Source organism: Penicillium hordei (assembly GCF_028827395.1).
Source record: "Penicillium hordei strain IBT 12815 chromosome Unknown utg000001l_segment0_segment0, whole genome shotgun sequence".
NCBI classification, from domain to species: domain Eukaryota; kingdom Fungi; phylum Ascomycota; class Eurotiomycetes; order Eurotiales; family Aspergillaceae; genus Penicillium; species Penicillium hordei.
This window is the reverse complement of record NW_026623142.1, coordinates 6116928-6142798: the sequence shown is the minus strand read 5'-3', so window position 1 is coordinate 6142798 and position 25871 is coordinate 6116928. Positions and strand designations below refer to the sequence as shown.

The 25871-nt window shown below is 46.4% G+C and overlaps 10 protein-coding genes across 10 annotated transcripts; 5 read left to right on the top strand and 5 right to left on the bottom strand.

The window, feature by feature from the left end:
* Window positions 1-457: 457 nt before the first annotated feature.
* On the top strand, window positions 458-706 carry N7537_002354 (uncharacterized protein; the record flags this gene model as incomplete). Its single annotated transcript, XM_056893412.1, has 2 exons — window positions 458-479; window positions 519-706. 2 exons carry the CDS (start codon window positions 458-460, stop codon window positions 704-706), a joined length of 210 nt encoding a protein of 69 aa, XP_056758407.1.
* A 5088-nt stretch (window positions 707-5794) lies between these two features.
* On the bottom strand, window positions 5795-6946 carry N7537_002353 (uncharacterized protein; the record flags this gene model as incomplete). Its single annotated transcript, XM_056893411.1, has 3 exons — window positions 5795-6695; window positions 6783-6845; window positions 6894-6946. The coding sequence occupies 3 exons, from the start codon at window positions 6944-6946 to the stop codon at window positions 5795-5797; spliced, it is 1017 nt and encodes a 338-aa protein (XP_056758406.1).
* Window positions 6947-8593: 1647 nt separating this feature from the next.
* On the bottom strand, window positions 8594-10160 carry N7537_002352 (uncharacterized protein; the record flags this gene model as incomplete). Its single annotated transcript, XM_056893410.1, has 4 exons — window positions 8594-8711; window positions 8773-8970; window positions 9022-9967; window positions 10037-10160. 4 exons carry the CDS (start codon window positions 10158-10160, stop codon window positions 8594-8596), a joined length of 1386 nt encoding a protein of 461 aa, XP_056758405.1.
* A 2717-nt stretch (window positions 10161-12877) lies between these two features.
* On the bottom strand, window positions 12878-14105 carry N7537_002351 (phosphotransferase family protein; the record flags this gene model as incomplete). Its single annotated transcript, XM_056893409.1, has 4 exons — window positions 12878-13485; window positions 13517-13572; window positions 13642-13937; window positions 14007-14105. 4 exons carry the CDS (start codon window positions 14103-14105, stop codon window positions 12878-12880), a joined length of 1059 nt encoding a protein of 352 aa, XP_056758404.1.
* A 391-nt stretch (window positions 14106-14496) lies between these two features.
* N7537_002350 (uncharacterized protein) lies at window positions 14497-15231 on the top strand (the record flags this gene model as incomplete). The annotated part of the gene is made up of 3 exons (XM_056893408.1): window positions 14497-14806; window positions 14920-15092; window positions 15148-15231. 3 exons carry the CDS (start codon window positions 14497-14499, stop codon window positions 15229-15231), a joined length of 567 nt encoding a protein of 188 aa, XP_056758403.1.
* Window positions 15232-15522: 291 nt separating this feature from the next.
* Window positions 15523-16932, bottom strand: N7537_002349 (pyridoxal kinase; the record flags this gene model as incomplete). Its single annotated transcript, XM_056893407.1, has 6 exons — window positions 15523-16159; window positions 16226-16343; window positions 16397-16609; window positions 16664-16743; window positions 16824-16834; window positions 16885-16932. 6 exons carry the CDS (start codon window positions 16930-16932, stop codon window positions 15523-15525), a joined length of 1107 nt encoding a protein of 368 aa, XP_056758402.1.
* Window positions 16933-17994: 1062 nt separating this feature from the next.
* On the top strand, window positions 17995-18966 carry N7537_002348 (uncharacterized protein; the record flags this gene model as incomplete). Its single annotated transcript, XM_056893406.1, has 1 exon — window positions 17995-18966. One exon carries the CDS (start codon window positions 17995-17997, stop codon window positions 18964-18966), a length of 972 nt encoding a protein of 323 aa, XP_056758401.1.
* A 552-nt stretch (window positions 18967-19518) lies between these two features.
* On the bottom strand, window positions 19519-21988 carry N7537_002347 (AFI1/MesA family protein; the record flags this gene model as incomplete). The annotated part of the gene is made up of 4 exons (XM_056893405.1): window positions 19519-20761; window positions 20826-21211; window positions 21269-21329; window positions 21378-21988. The coding sequence occupies 4 exons, from the start codon at window positions 21986-21988 to the stop codon at window positions 19519-19521; spliced, it is 2301 nt and encodes a 766-aa protein (XP_056758400.1).
* Window positions 21989-22850: 862 nt separating this feature from the next.
* N7537_002346 (uncharacterized protein) lies at window positions 22851-23872 on the top strand (the record flags this gene model as incomplete). Its single annotated transcript, XM_056893404.1, has 3 exons — window positions 22851-22853; window positions 22909-23380; window positions 23448-23872. The coding sequence occupies 3 exons, from the start codon at window positions 22851-22853 to the stop codon at window positions 23870-23872; spliced, it is 900 nt and encodes a 299-aa protein (XP_056758399.1).
* Window positions 23873-24243: 371 nt separating this feature from the next.
* N7537_002345 (TBC domain-containing protein) lies at window positions 24244-25687 on the top strand (the record flags this gene model as incomplete). The annotated part of the gene is made up of 3 exons (XM_056893403.1): window positions 24244-24693; window positions 24750-25507; window positions 25564-25687. 3 exons carry the CDS (start codon window positions 24244-24246, stop codon window positions 25685-25687), a joined length of 1332 nt encoding a protein of 443 aa, XP_056758398.1.
* Between the last annotated feature and the right edge of the window lie 184 nt (window positions 25688-25871).

The following is a 25871-nucleotide window of genomic DNA, read 5'->3' as shown; positions in this document are numbered from 1 at the left end:
TAAGCCTATAGTCGTCGATATCCCCGAGGATAGATAGATAACTATCCCCCTAGTACCCGGATAGGAGTCTAAACTCCTAAAATCTAAAATCTATCTATTCGGCCTAAAGGATCGTACGGTTATCGATAAGACTTTCTAGCCGTTATATAACTAAGGAAAAATAAGCTATACTACTAAGTATTCTACTATAAGCTTCCCTATTTTCGTTGTTTAACGGACGGTATAATAACTAGGACGCGAACCCGAACGTAAGGGCCGTATTATCGTAGACCTTCGCCCGCTAAATAAAGTCGTCTAGCGTAATATTTACCTAATTCCTATAATAGACGATATTATTATTCTTACCTAGGGTAAGCGGTATATCTTAGTATTAGATATAGCTAAGTTTTTCTATTAGTAGCGCGTTAGACGTAACTATCGTAGCCGTATATACGTCGTTACGTATCGAGGCTAGGAAATGTTTTACGTCGCGATTATAGGTTTTTATAATAACGTCCCCTATATCTAACGCTAGATAGACCTACTATTAAAAGAGTTTATCGAGTTCTATCGTACTTACCTTAACGATATTATCGTCGTATCTAATACTTTTAAGCTTTATATTAAGTACCTAACTCTTATCTTAAACGTCCTTAAGAAGCACTTAGTATCTCTAGAACCTAAGAAAGTATACGTTACGTTCCCTAAAATCTCTCTCCTCGGCTAGTATATAGATACCCTAGGTATAACTATACCTAAGGACAAAATTAAGGCTATCGCTAGACTATAATTCCCCTATATATTACGTTAGCTAGAGATATACCTAGGTATAACCGGCGTATTACGTTAATACGTCCCGCTCTATACTAATAAGTCGGAGCTATTATAAATCCGTAAGATAGAGCTCTTATACGGAAGTCTAGTTAAAGGCCGCCTACGTCGGGACTAGTTAGCTTATATATAGTACGTACGTCCGATAGGCCGCGAATTAGCGTTATTCGACGCTATATAGGCAATCTTTTAAGACCCCTAATAGCTAGCGTACTAGGATCGTACCCGCCGCCTATACTTCGATATTAATATATTATAAGAAAGGGGTTACGGCGTAATAGTCTTTTATATTAAGTATAACTACGTTTATATAAACTTAAAGGCTACTCCTTTATTAACGGTCGTTAAGCTTATTATATTTCTAAGCCGCCTATTAACCCCTACGGAGAAATATTACTAGGCTACCGAGTTAGAGGTCTCCTATATAGTATAGGTCGTCCGGAAAATCCGTTATATAATTAAAGTAGCGCCTAAGGACTTAATACCCGTTATATATACCGACTATATCGTAATAATTAACCTCGCTACGTTACTATTATCTATATTACTAGACCGAATAAACCTACGTTTAGTACGCGCTTTATAATACCTATAGTAGTTCCGTCTACTCGTCTACTATAAGGCGGGTAAGTTAAATTATATCGCTAATACTCTTTCTCGCCTATCGGCTATTAATAAAATATAACCTCGCGACGATAACGACCTAGAAGCGCTATACGCCGACTCTATATCTAACCTAGATAGATCTATTAGCGTTATAGCTAACCTAGTCCTACCCGATACGGAACCTATATAGGACGTTCCCGATAAAGCCTACGCTTTCCTTATATCCTACGTATAACTCTCCGACGACTTTAAGAAGCGTATACGAGTAGCTTACTAAGAGGATCCTAAATAGAGCTTCGTACTTAATAAGCTCTAGCGAGTAGTATAGGACCCCGACCTAGTTAAACCACGTTTGCCTTATAAAACTAACGATAGTTTACTATATTCGATATAGGCTAACGGCGACTATTAGCTATATATATCTAATATAATTAAGGACGAGATCTTCGAAATAGTATATAGCGAAGGCTACCTCGGCTTCTATCGCGCCTAGTAGAAGATACGAGGCTTTATTATATATAAGGGAGTAAAGAAACTCCGAGCGTATATCGACTAATACGATAAGTATAAGAAGAACGCTATATATCGTTATAAGCTATATAGTTTACTCTAACTAATCCTTACGCCGCTAATCCCGTTCTATACTTTAATAATCGACTTCGTTACCGGCTTACTATATACGAAGAAGGGTTTCGACGCGGTAGTAATCTATACTTATAAGTTAATAAAGCGTATCGGTTCTATACCTAGGAAAAAGACCTAGACCGGATATAAATAGGCGACTATAATCCTCTATAACCTTTAGAAAGGCGACTAGGGTATCCCTATCGTATAGATCTCTAACTACAATAAACGCTTCGTCTAAGGGTTCTAGAAGGGCCTTTTTATAGCCCTACGTACTAAGCTTCTCTATACGGCTATATATAACTTATAAGTAGACGGCTAGTCGGAACGCTCGAATTAAATAGGCGAGATCTAGCTCCGCTACTAGTAAAACCTCTATTAGGACGTTAACTAGGACGAAGGACTTACTCCGATATAAGCTTTACTTAATACTTCGACTAATACCTCTACCGGTAACTCGCTATATAAACTTATATTCGGTATAGACCTATATATACTATAGAACCTCCTTCGTTAGGCCTTCGTTAGATCTCCTTAAGCTACCTAGTAAGACGCCGACGAATATATAAAGTACGCTACTATAGTTATAAAATAGTAATACGATAAATACTATAAACTAATTTTCTTTTAGAAAGGCGACCTAATCTATTTACGCCTTATATAAGGAGTAGAACCTAGTTATATACTCCCCTCCCGCTAGGTTACGAAGAAGCTTATATAGCGCTACGTTAAATATCGCGTCCTCGAACGCGTAGGACGCCTTATATATCGCCTATAGCTACCGCTAGAGCTCGCCGGAGCCTATCTAGTTATCTCCTTATAATACCTAGAGCGTGCGCTTTAGGAGGGCGATATAATAGTAGTTAAGCCTCCCTCTATATTTAACCTATACTTCTTTAAAGATATAGACTATACCGACGTAGACGCCGTTCTCGATATACGATACCGCGGCTATAGAAAAGACCGCCGAAAGTAATACCTAGTCCGATAGTCCGGGCTCGGAAATAAGTACCTAGAATAGCTAGATAAAGATAACCTTATCGGAGTAGAAGAAAAGATCTTAGAGTATCTCTAAGATATCCTACGTTATATATAGGATTCTACTAATTAATCTTATAATTAATATAGGCTTATTTATATTAATATTTATATATTATATACCCTTTGCTCGATACCTATACCTTATATATTTGCTTTTATATTATCTTCTACTCTTTTTTTACTACCCTATTTCCCTAACTTATCTCTTAGTTCTCTATTAGAACTACTAGCTTTTTATTACTTTTTTATTAAAATCTACCCTTAATATAGCTAACTAGCCTAATAACTAGCCTTCTATACCTCCTAAAATACCGTAAAAGCTAATCTTAGCTTAAACTCCCCTAAGTTCTATAAGGGGATCCTATCGAGGTCGCGTACGTTAGACGCGAGGACGCGGACGAGCCTATAGTATTCTTACTATAGATTCTAACGGAGACGCGACGACCGATACGGGTAATAACTCCTTACTAGTAGTCGAAGACTATACCGGTTCGCTTATAGACGATATAGCCGACGATAATAACCTAGGTCTACTTACTATAGTACTTAGCCTACCTAATAGTAGCTAGACTACTACTAACCCGAAACCTAAGCTACCCGGACTACCTAAGATAAATATAACCTAATTCGTAATCTATACCGAACGATCCTTTACGCTCGTAATCTATTATTTTTACGACGAATCTACCCTATACGCCTTACGCTAGGATAAAGCGAAGATATCTTACCCGATTAACGGTTAGCGAAATAGAAAGAGACCGGGCCTATCGTCCGGCGGGAAAATCGATATAGGAATAGTTTCGATATAGATAGTCTTTTACTTTTTTATTTATAATTCCTAGGATAATATAAAATAAGAAGCCTGTCTTACCTTATCTTACGTCCGACTAATGGACTAAGGAATTTTCTATTATCTTTATACTATAATACCGTACTAACGAAGCTTGCGGTTCTAAATAGACTTTAACTAATATAGAGATATTCGGACTTCGCGTATTCCCTTAGACCCCCTAATAATTATTTAGGCTAACGGTCTACCCTAGTTCCCTATCTATAAAGCTTTCTATATCCTTTATAGAAGCTAGAACCCCGCGTCCTACCTTATCGGTAGGAAGTATCGCTTAAGTATCTCTAAGTTCTATATTAGTACTACCTTAGCTCCGCTAGAGGTAGTCTAAGTAAGTATAAAGGATTCCTTAACCTAACTAACGCTACGTACCTTTAACTCTATTACTTACCCGATACCCGACCGTACGAATAGCCTAGTTGACCTAATCTATATAGCTACGATAAGCTATAGCTAGAATAAGGTCTCTTACTATTTTATTATAAACGATAACCTTATAACGTACGTATTAGTCTACTAAATAAAAGCGAAAGAGGATCTCGCCTATACCCGCCTATAGGATCTCGAAGGTTTCTACGAGCGCGTCTATAATATAACTAACGATTTCCCCTCCGCGTCTTTCCCTAAAGATAAACCGTATAAACTAACCTAGTAAACTATCCTAAATTCGGCCTTCGATAGAGATACTTTTATATATAGAAAGCTATTCCCGAACTAAGATACCCCTACGTAAGACGTAACTAAGCTCTAACTTATCCTATAGGCGGTTATATATAATATCCTTAATTCTTTCGGTAATATCGCCGCTTGTCGACGATAACGCGCCCGTCGCGAAAGAGAGCGCTAGTATAATATCACTTCTAATACTTATACCCCTTCCTAGGGTCGAGTAGTAATTGCAAAACCCTATTCTAGGCTACTATAAAATATAGACCTTCGCTTCTATATTAGCTAAATCGATAGAGCCCCCGACCTTATCGGCCCTATAGTATCTCTATTACTAGCTATAGAGGCGTTATAGTAATACGTCGGCGCTAGTACTAGCCTCGCTCGTATTACCTCCCTTAACCACGCCGGTTTGATTGACTTTCGTGCCCGTTTCGTTAAAGGAGACCTACGTATTATACGCGCTATACGTAAAGGGCTCGGTGCTTCTCTTAATGCTATCTAGGATACTATAGCTTTTACTAAGGGCCTTCTACTCGTTGATCGATATATTAAGACAATAAAGGACGATACAATTAGGACAGAAGTTGAAGCAATCGCTACGTCAATGCGGCCCCCGCCATAGACTCCGCTCCCCTAGCAATATAAGTAGCTCGTTGCGGATTTCTGATCTAGCCTCTCTCCCCGTGCTACCGAGGGCGGCAGCAGGCTCTTGACGGGGGCAGTTGTGAGGGCCTGGGTATGACTAAGGCTATTATTAAGTAGGGTAGTTATCTTACGTAGCTATACCATAGCAATATGATCATCTTTACCACCACCTGGCTTATTCCGTAACACTAATCGATACCTTGAGCAGCCGCAAGCTTGCTGGTCGACTAAGAGATGCTACCAGTTGTTATACTATTTAACCAGGGAAATGAATGATACAGTTGGTATTCCAAGGACGTGTTATTCAAGTCAAAGAAATATCACCTGTCAGATATTTGAAACTTTGGGAAACCCAAGGTTTCAGCTTCGCACGTGCTGCAAGGTTGGTCAAAGTTTAACTCTTAACTCTATGTGAAACGTACAGGAACAAAAGGCATTGTATCATAAACTCTGTCTGTAGTCACTGACTTTGAGAGATATAAGGCTTGCAAAACAAATTTTGAAGCCAAGGAATTGAAAAAGGACACATCCATATTTCGTGCAGATATCCCATCAGTCGAAGGCAAAGGTCTCGCCATGTGCGTAACGTCCTTCGCCACTCTGCGAATTCGCACTCCCATTAAAGTAAAAGTTCCCTGGAGTCCAAGACCCCAACCAAGGCGGATTTCCAGAAACAGAAGCAGACATAGTAGTGTTGTTTGTAGCATCATTACCACTACGAGACTCATGGAGCCACCCCGTAATGATCGACCGAACAAGTCCATAACCAGCATCTGCATGACCACTGAACTTCGTCATGTTGTAATGATCAGCATTGATGCTGCAGTTGTCATAGCCCTGCAGAACAGCCGAGTATTCTTCAACAATTTTCCCCACTATATCGTTCATATTCTTCGCTTCGTAGAAACAAAAGACCTTGAGTGACAGGTCTCCACGACGAAGCATGGACTGGAACTCATTCCCAGCTAGTTGCACATTGTTTGAGCCCAGATGAAAGGTCCCAACCATATCCCTGTTTGCAGTGTGGACTATATTCATCCCTTTGGCGAGCTTTTCTCTGTAGGAGGCGAGCGAAGATCCATATTGCGGTGTGCCCATGAAGATTATCCCGATGGCGCTTGAGGATATCCCCCATAGTCCGTCTATGGAGTTGCTGAGGATCAAGGCTCGTTGGCAGATCAAGCCGCCTAGACTGTGTGCGATGAATACCATGGGTCTGCTCGAGCAGTTGATTCGTTGGCTGACGATTGCGAAGGCTAGGGATTGGCTATGGTCGTAAAGTCGGTCTGAGAATGTGATTGAGGTAAAGCTGAATATGTCGACGTCATAGCCGAAGGTCATAATGCGTGCCGTGGGCAAGTCCTTGGAAAGAAGGTCTCGGGGCCATAAGGTTCCGTCTTCGTGAGTCCATGTTTTCTCTCGGTTGCCGGTGAGTCCATGGACGAAAACAATGCTAGTTCATGTATGTTAGTTCGTGTATCTTATTTGAATTCTTCGGTTATCCACTTTGGAGATTCCTTATAGTAGAAGATGAACTCACTCCAGGTCAGCATTCGAAGGATCAGATAGCACCTTCATCCCAATTGCACCTTCTGTAGGGTACCTCAGCATAATTAGCCCGGTAAATTATTTCGCTGTCATACAATCTTACAGAATGTGTTCTGGAACACCAGATTTCGTCTTCCTGAATAGCGATAGCTTCATAGTGGCGAACTATATGTGACCTTGGTCAAATATACGAATAGGATAAAGATCGATGATAAAATAGGGGGATAGAGTCAACAAAAGAGGCAGTACCAGGAACGAGCCGGTGAGTGGCAGGGGAATTTCAAACTCTTAATCCTGCCTGTTAACCGCCCTCTTCTTGAAAACATACGTAGGTACCCCTGTCCGGAGCCGACGGACCCTACTGCATTACACAGTGTCTTAACTAAACCACATGTCTTATTACTGTCCATTATACGCCCGTAATAAAAGCGTTATAGGTGACACAGAAACATCCCGATTAAGATGGCTGTGAACACGCGTTTCCACGAGAAGATATCGGGCCGGAACTTTCGTGGTAGCCCCGCAGGATCAGGCGCACAAGCTCTATATCACCAATGTAAATGGTTGAATCAGCAATCAGTGCATAATTGGGCCTGTCTAGAGCAACGCTGCTAGGATATTATGGGCAAAATTAGGATTCTAGGCCGTGAGGGTCCTAGGACAATAGGTTCAGGCTTCTCTCCGCTTGGCTACGAGATAGCAGGGATAATTGAGCTCTCATACTCGACAATTCGATGATTATCGTTTCATTGGTGAGAACCTGCAACCACTGTGCGCGTATCTTCGGGTTTAATTACTAGTGCTTCTTTTACCACAAGTTCGCTGTCGCGACTTCTCACCTTCCAAGTTCTAGGAATGGGACCGATATCAATCGGTCTTTTTACACATACAATCGGCGAGTGTACAGCGACTAGCAAGCTACTAAATCACATAATATGTGTTGTATTTACTATTACCTAGTACACTGGCGGAGGGAGGCTGACTCAATTGAGCCGCAAGTGGTAAACGGAAGAAAGATCCTGACACCCTAAGAATGCACCACTCGGAAGCTAGGAAACTTTAATCTACGTAGGGAGGCCATGAAATTGGTAGAAAAGGGCGTGGAACCGAGGGAAGGAATTATAGTCCGGCATCTGGACATGATTTGAATTTCCACCAGCTGATAGAAGGGCCAAAAGGTTGATTCTCGAAGTATAGGATCGGATTCATCATACGCACATTTAAAGCGAAGCCGACGAGACTACTTCAAGTTATGGCACATCAAGGAAAAAAGACTTCTATCCGAGTGTGCTTTTTGACATGTTCCGAGTAAATTTTCAATATCATGAGGGGTTGTAGTACCCCAATCGAATTGATCAGACAACATGGAGAAAAGGTAAAATAGTAAAGACTCACAACACTCCTATTAAACGAATGGCCCATGTAGCATCATGAATTTCTAACAATGGACAGGTGGTATCTTGCAGAAGCACCAAAACAAAAAGTACCCAAGGGTAACAAAATAAAAAACAGCAGAAAGGTATCACAGCTGAGAGATTCGTCACGCGTAAAGTTGCGAAGTTGCCTCGAAGGGGGATTAGCATGGTCGTACTGAGGCGCTAATCTGGAAATCTGGAACACCCGGGAAACACAGGTTTGAATGTGGAAGAGAGGGTGGGGGGGGGGGGGGGGGGGTGAAGAGGGTACACGCCGGTCGGAACGCGTGGGATAAAAAGAACATGGGCAAGAAAGAAAGTTAGAAATGCAAAGGTGTAAACAGAGATAAGGATGAAAAAATAAAATAAAACGAGATGCTAAAATGTTTCATGTATTGTTCATCCTTCGTTTTCTCCCGCGGGCACTACCAAGCGGCCTTTGCGCGAGAACCTGTCGGAGAATGGGGTCGTCTTTGTTTTTGTCGACGTGATGTACACGAACATGTCTGTGTGAGTGTATAATTTCAGCTGATGCCAGATTAAATGAAGCTCGGATGTAGCACGAACCGTTGAAGATTGTCGGGTCGCGGGTATTTGTGTTGCTGGTCTGGACAGAACGGACAGACGTAACCTGGGGAGTTGTGTACGAGTCCATGGCGCATCATTTCATTCTTACGCTTGAACCCTTTCCCGCCTAGTGCGCGTGGACAGCCCTCTACTGGGCAGAAGTGTGGGCGATCTTGTGAGTGCACGTTTGCGTGAGAGCTACTATTTCGTTAGGTGGGGTTTTCACTCGAGTCGTCTTTTTGGTCTTACTTGAGGAGATACTGAGTTTGGAAGGGTGCAGCAGTGCATCCAGGATGTGTACACTTGTAACTGCCCACGGGGCCCCCATTGGGCTGGGGAGTGGATGCAGCGAGCGGATGTTGATCACCCATACCAACGCCAACCTGTTCCGTGGGCGTAGGATAACTATTCGCTGGGCTTTTTGCGGTCATAGGGGAGGCCTCATACGGGGTCTGGACGGACAGCATCTCAGACTGGGGTGTCCCGCGCCAGAAGGTTGAGTGCGAGGCCGGAGAAGGGTTGGTAGATGAGTCCTTGAGGCTCACCGGCGAAAAGTGAGAGAAGGGACTCGCAGGGATGGAAAATTTTCCCGGAAAAGCGCGGTCGAATGGAGAATCATTCCCCGATGTAGTTGATCCGGAACAGGAGGAAAAGGGGTAGGGAGATGGGATCATGTTGACTGGTGGGCCGAAGTCTGATAATTCGCTGATAGCTTTGTGAATAGACGGCAGCGTTTGTTTATTGCTGCTATCTGGAGATTTTGTGAAAGATGATCCAGAAGCTGATTGGCTCAACTTTAGTAATGGGAGGGGAAATTCAGACTTGATTTCCGAAGACGTTTTGAGATATGGCAACCCTTGTGGAGATCGTTGGCTCAGGCCACTGATTGATGGTACTCGCTCTCTTTGAATCTCATTTTTAATCTCAACATCTGGCTCTTTAGGCTGTAATGGGGCTGGGAACAATCTCTTCTGGGGGGCTTTGTTCTCGGTGTCTTTATGTGAAGCCGAGCATGAGCCTGAGCCTGAGGTTAAGAGTCCCAATGATGCCTTTCGTGGAGGATCGTCCCTTAAAAATGGATTTGACCTCCCTCTGGGATCGAAGTCAGGCGGTTGCTTATAGTTTTTGAGATTCCCAGGTAAGGGTTCCAATGGAGCAATCCTTGCCGTTGCGGCAATCTCTGGGTGGTTCGGAGCTAGAAACCCCATCAGTACTCGGTCGCCCTCACGGGTTGAGTTCTGAGGTTTCGGCTGGTTGGGCTTACGGGAACCCGCATCATCTTTTTCGCTAGTCGAAACAAACGGTGGTGGTGTTTCGTTCTCTCCATAGTTGGGTTTGATCGCCTCCATAGGAGGCGACTTATTAAAACCGTCATCCGAGTCATACATAGCGGACGGGATGAATAAATTAGCAGGTGCATCGGGCACCTCGCCTTATACTTGTTGTTCTGACAGATTGAATTGACAATCACACATCAGAACCGATGATAGTAGCCTGTAAGATATGGTTAGAGATGGGGTTATTGTAAATGTGACTTTTCCGATGATCGGACGAATAAAAAAAAAAAGACAACAATCTAGGTGGAAAGAATAGAAAAGTAGAAAAGCAAGCGATTCCGACACAATGCGACTGCCCGTCTGCAAAGCGTCGAGACGGGGAGATGAGGGGTTGTCAGGTCAGGATGACCCGGAGAGAATAAAATGAAAACCAAACAGGTCCGAGAGCACAAGAAGGAAAGATCAAGGAAAGAAGAAAGCAAAGTAAAAGAAAGAAAAAGAGAGAAAAAAAAAAATTTGAAACACAAGGCTCTAGACTACTCAGTTTCGAAGTCTGCAGAAAGTGCACTTACCCAAGCGGAAAGGTGGACGCGGGTAGTGAATGGGTCCCGGGATGAGGCTCAAAAGCTCCGATTGTCACTGCGCCATCTGCAGATGAATGATATCACCCGGAAGTGTGCAGGTAGGAAAACTGTACAGTCTTGTTTCAAGGATAGAAAAGAAAGGAAAACTAAAGGAGAAGTTGCAGGCTCCGGGAAAAAAAAAAAAAAAAGGTATCTAAGGGTGAGATAATATCACGTTCTACACGTGCAAGTTAGGGCCCAGCAATATCTACCAGTATAATGCCAGTATCAGATGCAAGAGAGAAAAAGGAAGAAAGAAAGAAAGAAGAGAATAACACAGAGAAAAGGAGAATAAACGTTCAAAAGGAATATTCGAGGGGGGTGGGTGTGGGAGAGAAGAAAGACATGCGGCTCTCTTAACTCGGGGGGCTCCACATAATAGATTACATAGTTTACCGTGACTTGTACCTAGGTAACGAGTAACGTTCTATTATTGTTCGGGGGTTTTATAATTTTAATTGTATTTTTGTTTTTGCATTTTTTTATTTTTATATTTATTTATTTGGCGTTCTATTTTTTGTTATTTCAACTATACTCCCTTCACTTTTCAACTTCTCTGCTGACCATCCCCCCTGACTTACCTTATTTCCCCCCTCTACTCGGAGCATTTGAACTTGGTTGCACATAAACGGCAGGGACAAATCCCAGGAAAGAAAAAAAGAAAAAAAGGGAAAAAAATGTCTCCACCGCTACTCTCTGTTATTCAGGCTCCACCATTAAACTCGGAGACAACAACCGGGGTGCAACTCTCTGTGAGTCGTTTCCCCTCTCTCTCTCTCCACTCCCCCAGTCAGTGTTATACCCGGCTAGGGAACCTGCACGAAGAAAGGGCCCACACGGTCTGTTCACTTTTCTCCCATTTCCCTCTTTTTGTCCCGCCTTTTGGTCCTTTTTTTCGCCTCCTTTGCAACGTCAGACACAAAAGTCTGCGCTGGCACACTAACAGCGAGCCTCGAGCCGTCAACCCGAGGGATCTTCAGGCTTTCCCGGTTTGGTTGTCAACGCGCTGTCTGCGGTAAGGAGATTGATTGTCCGGCCCACGTTGTTTCAGAGCCTCGTTAAGAGGCCTCTAGTACAAAAGTATACTATAGTTCTATTATTCTATTACATTGTATACATAATATAAATAATACCCTATAATAACTATAATACTACGCTATACTACCCTATACTACCTGCATAGATGTGCTGTTCAACCCATTCGGCCACAATCCGAAACCCCTAATTCCTGTTCCCTTATCCCCAGCCGCATCCCCCTCAATCCCCTCACACTAGTGGATAGTGGATAATGGAGAATGAAATTAGTTAATTTGAAACTGCCTATCTGAATAATTAACCCTATCCAAAACTTGCTATTGAAATCTATATTCTTGGAAAGAGCAAAAAACAAGTGGGTTCTTCAACCCCCCCCCCCCCTCAGCCTCACTTACGCGTAGAGCCGCAGGTCGAAAAAAAGCCTCACCCTTTTCCCCTCTTTTACAGCCAATCATAATCCACTGACTGCTTTTCTACTGTCTGCCGGGCTCAACGGACATTACACAATGCGGTATTCCACCTTTCCACCTTTCCACCTTTCCGTTATTTTCACTTTATCACCATTGCCACTCATATCTGCCATGAATCCAATCATCTATCCTACTCTCCATATCCTATCTATGTGCTCTTTATAATTCTTATATGCTTATATTTTTATATTTTTATATTTTTAAACATAACTCATTGCCTCCTTATATATCCCTAAATGCTCACTTCCGCCTAATAGTGATCGGATAAAATGGCGTACATAAAACGTGATATGCTCGCAGGATATTATACCATACATTCTCGAACGTTTGTCTATATCGGGATAAGTGCTTACACCTACACGTCAGGCGCCAAAAGTACTTCAATCTAGCTGTTCTAGGCTACATAACCATAGAAGTGGGGTTTGTTTCATAGTGGAGAGTTGGTTCTGGCCTAGCCCTACAGACTAACCTGAAGAGCCCGATTTAGATTTAGCTCGGGCCATGTCAAGCTACATTATACATGCATCCATCTACATATAGACGGGCGCTAGAATACAAGTGAAAAAGTCCAGGCCTAGATTCTTATTATATACAATGTAACAAGCCTGGAACCCTGAAAATCTCCCCGGAAGTACTGCTAACAATCCACGAAAGTCAATTAATTACCTACATAGGTAAACCTTCTACAGAGTGTAATAGGCTACAACTTCCCCTCACCAGCCCTCTTAACAGCCCTAACCCTCTCCCAAGCCCCCTTAGCAAACGGCTTCGCCCTCTTTGCATAATCACTAGCCCGAGCACTACTAGCCTGCCTCCCAGCGAACCGGGCCGCAATGCCCTGCATGATCACGGAGCCCCGGAACGCAAAGAACGCATCTCCCCACGCCACGTCGGAGCTCGTCTCGTACCCAGAGGTCTCGGCGTACCAACCAATGCACTCCTCGCGCCGCGGCAGCCCAGGAACGACCCCCGGCGCGAACTGCGACACTTGGCTGTCCCCACCGTCCATTATGTACGGGCTCGTGAGATTGCAAAAGTCCGAGAGCGGGTGTCCTACGGTCGCCATTTCCCAATCTAGGATTCCAATCACGCGCGGCTCAGTCTTGTGGAAGATCATGTTGTCGATTTTGTAGTCCCCGTGCACGAGTGTGCCCCGGTCCAGTGGTTGCGTGTTCTTGTGTGAGAAGAATGTGACCATGTCGTCGAAGTAGGGGAGTTCGCCGACGGGTTCTTTGGTGTCGGCGTCGACGACGGCGGCTTGGGCTTTGGAGATTGTCTTGAAAGTGGCGATTTGGCGGTCGAAGAAGCCTGTCGGTTTGCCGAATGTTTCGAGTCCGACGCTTTTGGGGGTCTACGCTGTGGAACTTTGCGAGCGTTTGTACTGCATTCTTCCAGCTGGGGGAGCTCGTTAGTAATGTGGAGTCACCGGCTGGGGGGTGTTGGAGCCTCAGTCGCGTGACGTACAGTGCTTTCCTCTCCTCTCCGCTCACGCCTGGCATCGCTGGATCGGTGAAATGCCGCCCGTCTAGGAACTCCATGATGTAGAATGCTGTTCCAATCACGCTGTCATCCTCGCAGAGACAGTATGCCTTGGGAACTGGTACATCGGTATCCCCCAATGCCCGTATAATCTTGTACTCGCGCTCGACTTTATGAGCTGTCTTCGAAAGTAGCTTGCCAGGGGGCTTCTTGCGCAGAACGACCTGTTTGCCATCAGCGGCAGTAAGAAGGTAGGTAGGGTTTGATTGACCGAAGCCGAACTACAGTGACTGGATATTAGTTGGTCTGTTTGAGATTGCTGATTTGTTAATTGACAGGGCCAGACTTGCCTGCTTCACATCAAGTGGAGTCTTGACCTCGGGCACATTCTGATCAATGTACTTCTCCAACGAGGGGATATCTATAGGCTGGCGCACTTCTCCCGCCATGATGACGATGTGATTAAGGAAAAGACAGTTTAAAAAGGCGTATGTATTTTGTAAAGTGACGACGGTTTCAAATTAATATGTACAAGGAATGCAATAAATGTCCCCAATACCACCTCCTCGGCGTGACCGGGGGACCTCGGCCCCAGCAACTCCTCGGCGTCACCGCTCTCCCTCGAGCGGGGAGGACAGAACAAACAGAACAAACACTCGACGCGTCCCAGCGGTGAAACGCGCAGTCGAGCGTGGAGCTCACCGCAATTTTTGTAAAGCTAGGGGGACTTTTTAACTTGCGTTAGCCAATTCACTCTACTGTGGGACCCTATTATTTCTGACCCTCTATCCACTTTCGATTCTCGATCTTCGATCCTTCCAACCATTTCTGTGTTTTATCATGACCAAAGAGACGACCCCGCCACCCCAAGAGAAATCCCTCCCCGCGCACAATCCGCCTTCCCTGCCTGCCTCCCCGCTGCCGAAACGATCAAAGCCTGACACAATGACTTCCGCCCCCGTTACCTCGATCCAGCAGCCGCTGCCCCCGCTGCTTGTTAAGAAGCTTGTTGAGTCTGCCCAGGCTCCGACTCGCGGATCGGCTTTTGCTGCTGGGTACGATATCTACGCTGCGAAGGAGACTGTCATCCCCGCTAAGGGCAAGAGCGCTGTTGACACCGGTATTGCTATTGCTGTACCCGAGGGAACTTGTACGTGACTATACCTGTGATTGGGATTGATCAATTGAGAACTTTAGCGAAGCTCTCTGCTTGTTGAGGCTGAGCTGGGTTAAGAGTGAATGCAATACTAATGAGGAATATAGACGGCCGCATTGCTCCCCGTAGCGGCCTTGCTGCTAAGCACTTCATTGACACCGGTGCTGGTGTCATTGATGCTGACTACCGCGGTGAGGTCAAGGTGCTTCTGTTCAACCACTCTGACGTCGACTTCCCGATCAAGGCGGGTGATCGTGTTGCCCAGCTGGTTCTGGAGCGGGTGAGTTCCAGCTATCAATACTGTTTGTTATGTGGATGTGACTGACTTGTCCTAGATCTACACCCCTGAAGTGAGCGTTGTCGAGGAGCTGGAGGAGAGTGTCCGTGGTGCCGGTGGATTCGGTAGCACTGGCATTTAAGGCCATACCTCGGTATAAAGTTGGGAGGACAGACGAAAATTAGATGAGTTCTGGGTTTAAAATAAGCCTAGTTATGATTACATGCATTCGAGATTATGTGTGACTGAATGAAAGAAAAAAAAAATTTGGAAAAGAGATTCCATGCTCGGTACAATAATCAAATCTATGTGCAGACCGAACCGGTTTTTGATATAGAGATGGCCACCGACCCGGCTTCATCTAATGCCCTCCCGAAACCTTTCTATCATCTAACCATGCCTCATGCAAAAGATATAAACCCTACCCCAAACCCTACCGCAAATCCTTAGGAAGATCCTCCTTCTTCCAATCCTGCACCTCAAACAAAATCTTCGGATCCCGCAAAACCCGCGTATTCCTCACAAGCCTAACCTCCGCAGCCTTAGTTCTGCGCAAATAATCTCTCTTCTGCAATTCCTCCGCCGAAGCCTCTCCCTCCAACGCAGGCACAGCAACCGCCAGCTCTGCATCCCGACTCTCCAGCGTCCGCTCCAGAATATGATGCATACTGGACAGAACTTTGACAGTGGCGCTAGCCAGTGGTAGATCCGTAGCCGCGACATCATCGGGCGAAAGCCAGGATTTGGTCGTGCGCAGACCATCAACTGCGGAAACGGCTTCGCTTAGACGTGCGACAGTCAGCGCGGCGAACATATCGCCCGTTCCGCTGAAGAAGCAGTCCAGCGCTGGGATGTCGACGCGGAATAGTCGCGGTGATCCGTCGGAGCGCGTGGTTGAACCAATTACTGTTAGGAAGTTCTCTGGTGGGGGTGGGGTTGAGCCTGAATGGGAGAGCTTGAAGAGTTGCACTGAGGTGATTATTACGTGCGGCACTGAGTAAATCTTGTGGATGGCTGTCACTGCTGCAGCGAGGGTTTCTAGGGAGGTTATTTTGATTCCTGAGAGGGTTCTGTATAATTTTATATTAGTCGCCATGTCTGGGTATGAAGCTGAAGTTAAAGTTTGGTCGACTTACTCCGCTTCGAACTGGTTAGGTAAAATAAGATCCGCAAAGGGGATGATTTTCTTGTATGCGGGGACGACGTCGTCGTTGACATATAGTCGGCCTTGGTCGCCCATGACTGGGTCCAGGACTGATATTATATTAGTGTCTGTACTTTGGAGGAATAGCGGGGGTGTTGCTTACCCCAGAAAAATGACCCAGGCTTCTTCTCTGCTTTATCTTGCAGATCAATGCCGATGGTGCCTACTGATTCCACGGCTGCTGCACTTGGGGCGTAGCCCGATAGCATGACATCAAAGTCTGTGAGGTTACTCTGACACAGGCCTTGGTAGAGGTCTGAAATTTCCTGCGCGGTGGCACGAGTTCCCTTGAATTGGCGGTAGCCTGTGTGGTTACCTGCAATTGCATGTGAGTCAGGGCTGGGGTTATCAAGTCCGGGTTGCAACGTACTAAAATGGACGGTGTTCAAGGCAGCGACTTCGCAGCCCAGGGATTGCATTACGAAGGTTGCCATTGTGTTTCCGACATGGCTGGAGAGAAAATGTTAGTTCATTGACTCCAGTGGTGTCTTTTAAACATGATAAACGGCGATATCAGTCTTGTCACATACCCGTAGACTACCTAGTGGAAATGTCAGCTCATGATCTGAAGGAGTAGGCAATTTCACTTACATGACTGGCAACAGCCAGAACTCTGGTCTCAGGTACTAATGAATCCATGATAAGTTCAAGTTAAGTCAGTTGAATATAAAGAGTCTATCAAGTATCTCATATGGATGTTGGTATGACTCTGTGTGGGGGTCCGGGGGGATGATTTACCGAAATCCTTCTTACCTAATTGGCTCCGAGAACCGAGTCCGTTATCAGAGAGAAGAGAGAAAGAAATAATTCAATAGTGTTTGATAGTATTTAATATGGGTACACAGTTATAGTGATATGTAAATATAAGACTCTAGACTCAATCAAGTGCTGCAATCCCAAGGTTATTAAGTCCCGAGGTCCAAACCCAGAATGATGTCCAACCCGTGGACCTAACGTGTTACAAAATGTGCCTTACTTGACCGGACTAAATTTCATTCTCCTTTCCAGGGTTGTCATACTCATATTCCATATTTTTAGTTTCAGAATGATCCAGTTTCCGGATGAGAATGATATCTAGACCAGTCAGACGGGGAAGGGCAGAAGAAAAACAGAAACGGGAAATGATATCAATATCTTTTCCAATGGTCTCGGCCGATCCACGCAGTACCTACTAGGTAATAGATCTACTCTATAACGGAATACGGGGTACGCAGTATACTCCAAAATAGCGCACCAAGGGATATATCTCAGCAGAACACCCCTGAACCCGAAAGTCCATCGAACGGTCTAGTTCGTGCTAGTGTACCTCGGAGCCCTTTAGCGCATTGGCAACACGTTCTCGGCCTTGGCCAATGCGAATGTCTTGGAACTAAAAACGTCCCATTTTAGCCTTTTTTGCAACCTTCCAGGGTTAACGGGTCTTGCCTTGGTACGCTTCTCAACTTCGACTTCATCCTCAACTTCATGTTCTCCGAGGGAATCCATCTCCTCAGCCACTCCTTTCAATGAAGTACTGATTTATCGTTCTTTCCTAATTCATCACACTCACAATGCTGGAATAAAGCACTTCTTTGTTTCCGAATTCGCCGACCAACAGCTCTGTCACTCGTTTAACATACAAAGACTGTCCTTGCTCATAATACTCCATACTTGACCGTTGATGTCCTTGACTTGATCTCAAGTCGATGACATAACGCCAAAATGTCCCGTCTTTACCATATCTACAACCTCCTAATCCTAATTACTATTCTCTGTCTATCACCCACACGGGCCGAATCAGTGGAACCCACAGACCTGACCGTGCCACGATCGGCCTGGCATGCAAGTGGAGAGATCAAGACCATAGATCGACAATCCCTACGAACACCCACACAAGAAACATCAACAATACGCCGACGAACAATCGTCACAGCATCAACCCCCACAACAACTGGAATACCCAAGCCCTTCGATACACTCTCGTACAACTTCGCGAACTCAAGCACCTGTATCGACTTCTTCGCAAAATGGCGCGCAAACACAACAATCTCAAACTGCAACGCCATCTCCCTCCTAATCGAGAACTCAAACGATTTCTTCCACTCGCTGAGTTCAGCACCCGCCACCTCCCGCATCCTAGATACATCCTGTTCCGCAGATGTTTCACAGTGCGCATCGATCATGACCGCTCTCGCAACCGATCTCCTCAAACCAGATAACTGCGGCGACGACTATGAAAACGGTAACTCCGTCGTCAAGGGCACGTATCGCGATCTCGTCGCTTACGAACCAATGTACCGCGCCACTTGCCTCACGAACCCTTCGACTGAAGACTACTGCTTCGTCGATGCGGTGTCGAATTCAACAGTACCCGATGACTACAGCGTCTATCTCATGCCGCTGGGTACCCCGCTTACTAGCGGGGATGCGCCGACTTGTAATAAATGTTTGAAGGCGACTATGGATTTGTTTTCCGAGTGGGCGATACGGGATGGTCAGTCTCTTGATTCGACTTATCTTCCCTCGGCGAAGATTGTTAATGCGCATTGTGGGGATGGCTTTGCGTTGACTAATATCACTGTTGGCTCGGCGGATGTCAGGGCTGACGCCGGTCTTGCTGTTCCCTTGCCCAAGCTTGGAGTTATTACTGTCATGGCTTTGGTTCTTGGTGTCACGCTGACAGGCTTGTTTTGATCTGGATAATTTTGTCTGTTCTTTTTCATACACGCTCTCTTTTCTTGTTTATCCTTTTGAGTCCGTCTGCCCGGCTGGGTATGGCCATGGTTGATGTCAGCGAGGGTGTTTTTGGCTTTCTTTCTGGTCTGATCGTTTTGATCTGTATGTAATTTCTAGTGATATTGTCCATATTTCGCACTGTAGCAGTTATTCACTCTGTTATTTTCTTACTCACTTCCTCTCGTATCCGATCGGGTTTGACTTGATTCGTTTATATTGTCTTTGTTTGAGTCCCAAGATTCGCTAATGCCAAAAATGACCAGGTCAATAATATATTCCTCAGACGTCAGACAGTATATGAGTATTCACAAGCATACCCACACCTATAAATAGACCCAATATAAACAAGACAAAGAAATCACATCTGAAATCATGGTTCGAGTACGCATAGTTCGTCACGCATGAAGAATCTGGCAAAGACAGCAAAAAAATAACACGGCAAAAACGCTCACTGACAAAAAGAAATGTTATTTAAAAAAACAAAGAGGACCGCAGGACCGCAAACCCTCATCAGCTCCTCCTCTTCGACCCTCCTCCCATAGCAACACCAACAAGACTCTGCGGCTCACCTCCAAAGCTAGCCCCAGGACTCGTAGGAACTGGCGACCCGCTACCGGAAATCGGACTCTGTGCAGCGGCGTCTCGTTCCCGCTTAACACGGATATACCCCAACTTCGCGAAGCGGCCAACATGCGTCCAGAAATGGCGGCCGGCTGGGTGTATAGCGATGCGATCGAGAAGATCGGCTGTCGCTTCGCGGACGACCTGGTCCGGATGGAATAGGCCCATGCTGATATAGAAGAGACCGGCCTGGTTCTCCGGTGCGACGGTTAGGAGCTGGCAAATGCCGGCGTAGTCCTTGACGGAGTGGGAGAGGGCGAGGTAGATGGAGGCGGCTTCGGAGTGGGAGAGTTTTAAGGCGCGGAGACGGTCGTGGTGGTGGTGGATGTCTGGACGTTGGATTGGACGCGCGGGGAAGTACATTGCTGCGATATCTTGGATGTAGGAGTAGTAGGAGCGAGTGTTGCGCCAGCCTTCGATTCGGGAGACGGATGCTGAGAGCTCGCGTTGTTTGGCTGTTTCGTCTGTCCATACGTATCCGTGGCCGCGGAGAGTTTTTGGGTCCGAGGCGTCAGTTTGGTGGCCTGTCGGGCTGTCTGGAGAGAGTTCTTCGCCTGGACCAATGATATAGAGGTTTGAGGCGCCGTATACTGCTTCTTCGAAGGCTGCGGCGACGCGGACGAATTTTGTTATGTAGGCTCGCCATTTTGCGCGGACGGCATTCTCGCCGTGGCGTTGGCTGATGCTGCGGAGGATGTCTTCCATGAATAGGGTGTCGCCTGTTGGGTCGTGGGTCGTGTTGGACGCACTGTTGGGTAAAAGGGAATTTTGCTGTTGGAAGAATAGAAGCCCTTCTGTTACCGGTGCAGTTTCAACGTGACTTGAGATCTTGATGCGACCTGTCGGGAGATCGCACATAACGTCCCACCATTCAGGATGGTTGGCAAATGTAGGGTTTGTGACTCCTGCAATAAACCCAGGTACCTTGAGGAGATCATCGATCTTGGACAGATCAGTATAAGGGAATGCGTGTCGAGTGAATCCACGCAGAATGCCACCGGATGCAAGAGCGCAGGCCGCCAGGACCGCCTCTGCAACTTCTCCCGATGGCCGGTTGTGTCCTAGAAATACAACCCGCTTCTGAGTGAGGATAGCGTTGACAAGAACAATAACGGGGTGTGTGAATGGACCGCTGGTTGTCAAATGGGGATGCCCTGGGAAAGCCTGGGGGGGATGTGGCATGCGGAACGGCGAACGTCTGAATGAGCTTGATGAGGGAGAAGTCTCCAACGGTCTCCGGCCAAATCACTGTCGGGATTTTCACCGGTATGGGGATATCGTTGTAGACCACCTTCGACTCGTACTCATGTGTATCCCGCGGTAGGGCGTATCGGCTTAGTTTCTTTGGTGATGGCGGACATTCCCCATCTTGGAGTTCTTCTTCTTCTCGCTGGCGGATCATCTGCTCGAATTTCTCCAGAAACATATCCTTTGTGTTGCTAGATTGCAAGATATGGCGCTCAAGTATCGACATTTTTGGCATTAATGAAAGGTCCATGGCGTTAACGGCGTCATAGAGGGATGCCAGAGTTTCGGGGAATGGAGATTTGAAGTAGTCTTCCAGCGCTAGGAGGAGTAAAGGCTGTATGATAGTCAGAATTGCCTGTATGCTAGGCCTAGGAGTAGCATAGTAGCTTACTTTGTAAATGTGGAGGAATGAATGTCGCGTACAGATTGCCATTGCCTTGACTACTGCGCCTCTGTTCGCTGTTAGCACTCGTACATTCAGACAAGAAAGTACGACCTACCTCCGGACAGTGTTATCCTGCTTTGTGTTGACAAGATTCAGCACATACATCAAGGGTGGCCCTTCACCACCCTCGTCGTCGCTACTGTCGGGGTCATCGGAGGTCTCGTCGAAGATCTCGTCCTGGATATCGGCACCCTCCTGGTTTCCATGGTATTGTGATTTCCGCTTTCTTTTATTCTTTCCGCCCGCCGAATCTGTTTCTTCGTCGCCGCTGGTGTCTTTGTGCAAGAAGAACATGGTCCAGTCCTGACTCCGCACATGCGTCTGATCCGGCAGCATCAGCTCTGCAAGCATGCTCTCGTCCCCACTGATTGCAGCAGGATACTGGTGTTCCATGATTGGGCCCCGATCAATATGGAAGGACGCGACCAGGATGTACTCCACATGGCGCTCCGGCGAATCGAGCGGGTACTGTGCTTTGCAGCGGCGTGGCCTGAAGCCTGAGGTCGCATGGTCCGTAGATGTTCTTCGAAAAGAGCCGTGTGAGCTGCTGGGCGAGCGTCCGATAAAGGAGGCCGCAGGCGAAAGTCGAGGAAGACCACTTGTTTGACGGTTATCCGAGGCGGAGAGGGAGTCGTTCGACGGTCGATACGGTAGTGTTGTTGCCATCTTCTAGGGCTGTTGCGGATAGAGGATTGCTCCGGGCCAAGCTATAAATCGAGTGGCATACCGGGGGCACAAAAAGCACACTATCAAGGGCCAATGATAATAATAGTTGAATTAATTGTCTCGAATTAACTGTTCAGGGGTTAAGAGGGGTTAAGAAAAAGGGCGATTTCTCCACAGTGGAGAGACGATAAGGCGATAAGATCCATATAACAATTCCAGGGTTGAACACGGAGGCCGATCAGAATGCAATTTCCCTTCTTTTCGACAGCACATTGCAGATCTTTCTATTTATACCTAGGAATTGCCACGTAATTGACACATTCGATTGTTACACTTCTAGAACATCTACCAAAAAGCAATATTCGCCACTTAAGCATAGCAAGAGGCAACATTGGTGGTAGAATACTTGACTGCTCTATAGGTATAACATGCCTGGAGAAAGGCTGAATATATGACCTAGCGTGCACGAGTATCATCCTTCATAGTTGGATCCTTGGAAGCCAATGGAAGGTTAATGTGACGAGTATGCTTCCTTTTAGATCTATGTATGAACACTGCATGCGAATTTATGCAGCACCTAGTCAGCAAGGGACTATTTTACTTGGATGCCATAAACAAACAGTATAAACCTATGTATGGAGTAGCAAGGTCAAATTATATATATTAAACCTAAGCAAGGACCATACAATATAATATGTATGCAACTGAGGATAAATTGGTGTATGTTTATGTGGATAGCACATGGCGGTGGGAAAGACGGTGGCAGAATTATGTTGTTGTGCCGGGTTTGTTTACATCGATAAGCAAGCCTTCGTCATAGGCTGTCTGTAATTCATAATTCACCTCACACGCGATTTTCACTATGGTGAGTGAGGATTTTAAAAATGAGATACCTATTTAACTAATCGACAATTACCTAGGCCAACAATCCCACATTCAAACCGTCGCCCTTATCCTTTGGTTCGCCGAGGGCATCCCCGTTCCGGCGCCCGTCCACTCCAAACTCCCCGCCCTCAGCTAGTCGCACAGGAGGCACCCCAGGGAGCTCCCCCAGTCGGGCATATACACCTATGGTGTCGCCCAGCAAGCTCAATCAATCATATACTGTGGAGGATGGTGAATCGCGTTCTCCGAAGAGCGAGCGGCCCATTCCCCAGCCGAACTTTGGCAGAGAGCTCTCTCCTTCTCCGACGAAAGGAGCGCGGTCGCCAGGGGGCTTATCCCCGATTATTGGGACAAGGACGGGTGGCTTTACCGCCCCAGCTGGTGATGCGGCTGGGAAGCTATCAGCGCAACAAGTGAGGGAGATTAGAGAAGCTTTCCAGGTTCTCGATCGGGATAACGACGGGCTCGTGGACAAAGATGATGTGATTGATGTGCTGACAACTTTGGGTAGGAAGAACCCCCAATTATTTTCCTTTGAGATTGGCATGAGGAACTAATCCAAGTGTTTGAACAGGCCAAGACTCGTCCTCCTCTACGCTCTCGCGCTTTTTCCCACCGGGGTCAGGCCAGACTATGAACTTCCCAACCTTCCTGAATACACTTTCTGCACTGATGGCATCGATGTCACCTTCGCAGGAGCTTCTCAATGCTCTTGCCGCGTTTGATGACGATGACAACGGGCAAATCGATGCCGCCGAATTACGTGATGCTCTACTACATACCTTCCCAGAAGATGGAGAGGAACGATTGACCGAAAGACAGATCGATGAAGTCTTCAGTGGGTTTATAGGGCGCCCAGCATTTATTGGCCGAGGAGCGAAGTCAGGCGGGATGGGTAAGAGGGGTGAGGTTTTCCAGTATCATGACTTCGTACGCAGCGTTATGGGTGGGGATAATGGAAATAATGCAAAGCGCGAAGCAGATCCAACACATGTATGAACTGCTACCACAGATATGGGTTTCAATTGAGTTGGCGTTGGGGGGTTGCGTCTTATAACATTTTGGCAGTTGACAGATTCCAAGTCTGTAGAAGCAAAGGTCAGACTATACAAAGCTTGTCATGAATGATCATGTACTATTAGTTATTCAATTCTCAATGGAAATTTTTGGTAAAAATAGTGCACTACGTAAATAGTAAAAGTGGAAGTGGAACTATATGTCGGAGCCAACGCCTTCCGCATTTCATCGGCAGAAAAGCTCCAGCCACCGCGATCTGATACACCTCCACCCGTCAACTGTACTCATCTTACCCCGTTTCCTAAAGATGTCTGATCGTGGCCCTCCAATACAGACTTGATTGCAAAAGAAAAATGGCCAAACCTCAGCCCTCCTGGGCTCTCGGGGTCCCGGGCCCCGACACACCCGCATCGCCGCGAACCATGAGAACTCTCCGAAAGATCCAATCCCACCAAGTGCTATCAACCTCTAGCGCGCTCATTGCTCAGACCCAGGCCTCTCGCCAAGCTGGCTCCAACGAAGCTGACCCCGGATCATCAGCAACTCCTGGTGCTGCAACCCGAGCGCGTGCACATCGCCGTGCTCGATCAAATAGCGACGCGGCTTCTCGTGAAGCTGCTGCAACACCACCCGCGACTCAGAGACGACCCGCGCGGAAAACAGGGTCAGGAATTGGGGTAAAGCGATCGCTTTTGGAGAACTTCTTGCGCGACGGACCGCAGAGTTCAAATCCCAACGAGGGGCTTCGAGAGCTCAAATACCTCGTCTTATCCAGCCGAGTAGATGCTGACGGAGATGGCATGGTGAGGGGTACCCAGTCTGTTTTGCAAGATTAATGTCTAACACTTCGAAATGATAGTCGCCATACCGAATCTACCTTTGGTTGGTCCTCCTCGACATTCCTCCTATGCCCACCGATGACTACCTTGCTCTTATCCACCGCGGCCGTTCTCCCGCTTACGCCAAAATTCGCAATGATACCTTCCGCACACTAGCCACAGATCCTCTCTTCAAACGCCGAGTCACAGAGGCAAGCTTGATTCGACTCCTCAACGCGGTGGCGTGGAAACTGCACGATTCCAGACCGAAACCCCGGTCTCGACCGACGTCATCTCGGCGCCGTGAGATGGAGCTTCTAGTAAACGCACCACCAAGCATTGCAGAGGAATCCCCCTTTGGTGGGGAGCTGGAGAAGGTCACGAATACCACTACAAGTGATACGGCGATGTACGTCCAAGGCATGAATGTCTTATGTGCGCCGTTCCTCTATGCTGCCCGTAGCGAGGTGGAAGCGTTCGCTCTATTCCATTACTTTGTCACACGCGAATGTCCAGGGTATATCCGTGGTGCTATGGACGGAGTCCACAAGGGTCTTCGTTTAGTCGACCGATGCCTTGAGATAGTGGAGCCTAAGCTTGCAGCATATCTGTTCTCCAAGGGTATGCACGCCGAGCTGTACGCATTCCCGTCGGTATTGACCCTCTGCGCTTGCACGCCTCCATTGCCAGAGGTGTTGCATCTGTGGGATTTCTTATTTGCATATGGGCCACACCTGAACATTCTATGCATTGTCGCCCAGCTAATCCGTATGCGAGATTTAATTTTTGAGAGTCCGAGGTAAGTCCCAGAGCGTCCTTTGGATTTTTATTCAACAACAACTAACTTGACTATAGCCCAAATAAAATTCTACGCTCATTCCCTCCCCTCGATGCAAAGGAGATCATTGCTTTGACCGTTCTCCTCGTCCGTAAGATCCCTGAGGACCTTTATGCAGAGATGATTAGCCATGCAAAATAAACATGGTTTGAGCTCACTGAGAAGCTCCTACTAAAAGAGAGATAAATGTCATAGTACCGGGGTTTCATGGCGTTTTTGATATGATTGATCACAACGATTGGGTATGGTGACTGGATGGGATATGAGACTTACATTGACGAACACCTAAGATAACACGCTTGTTTGAATGAATTGATGATACACA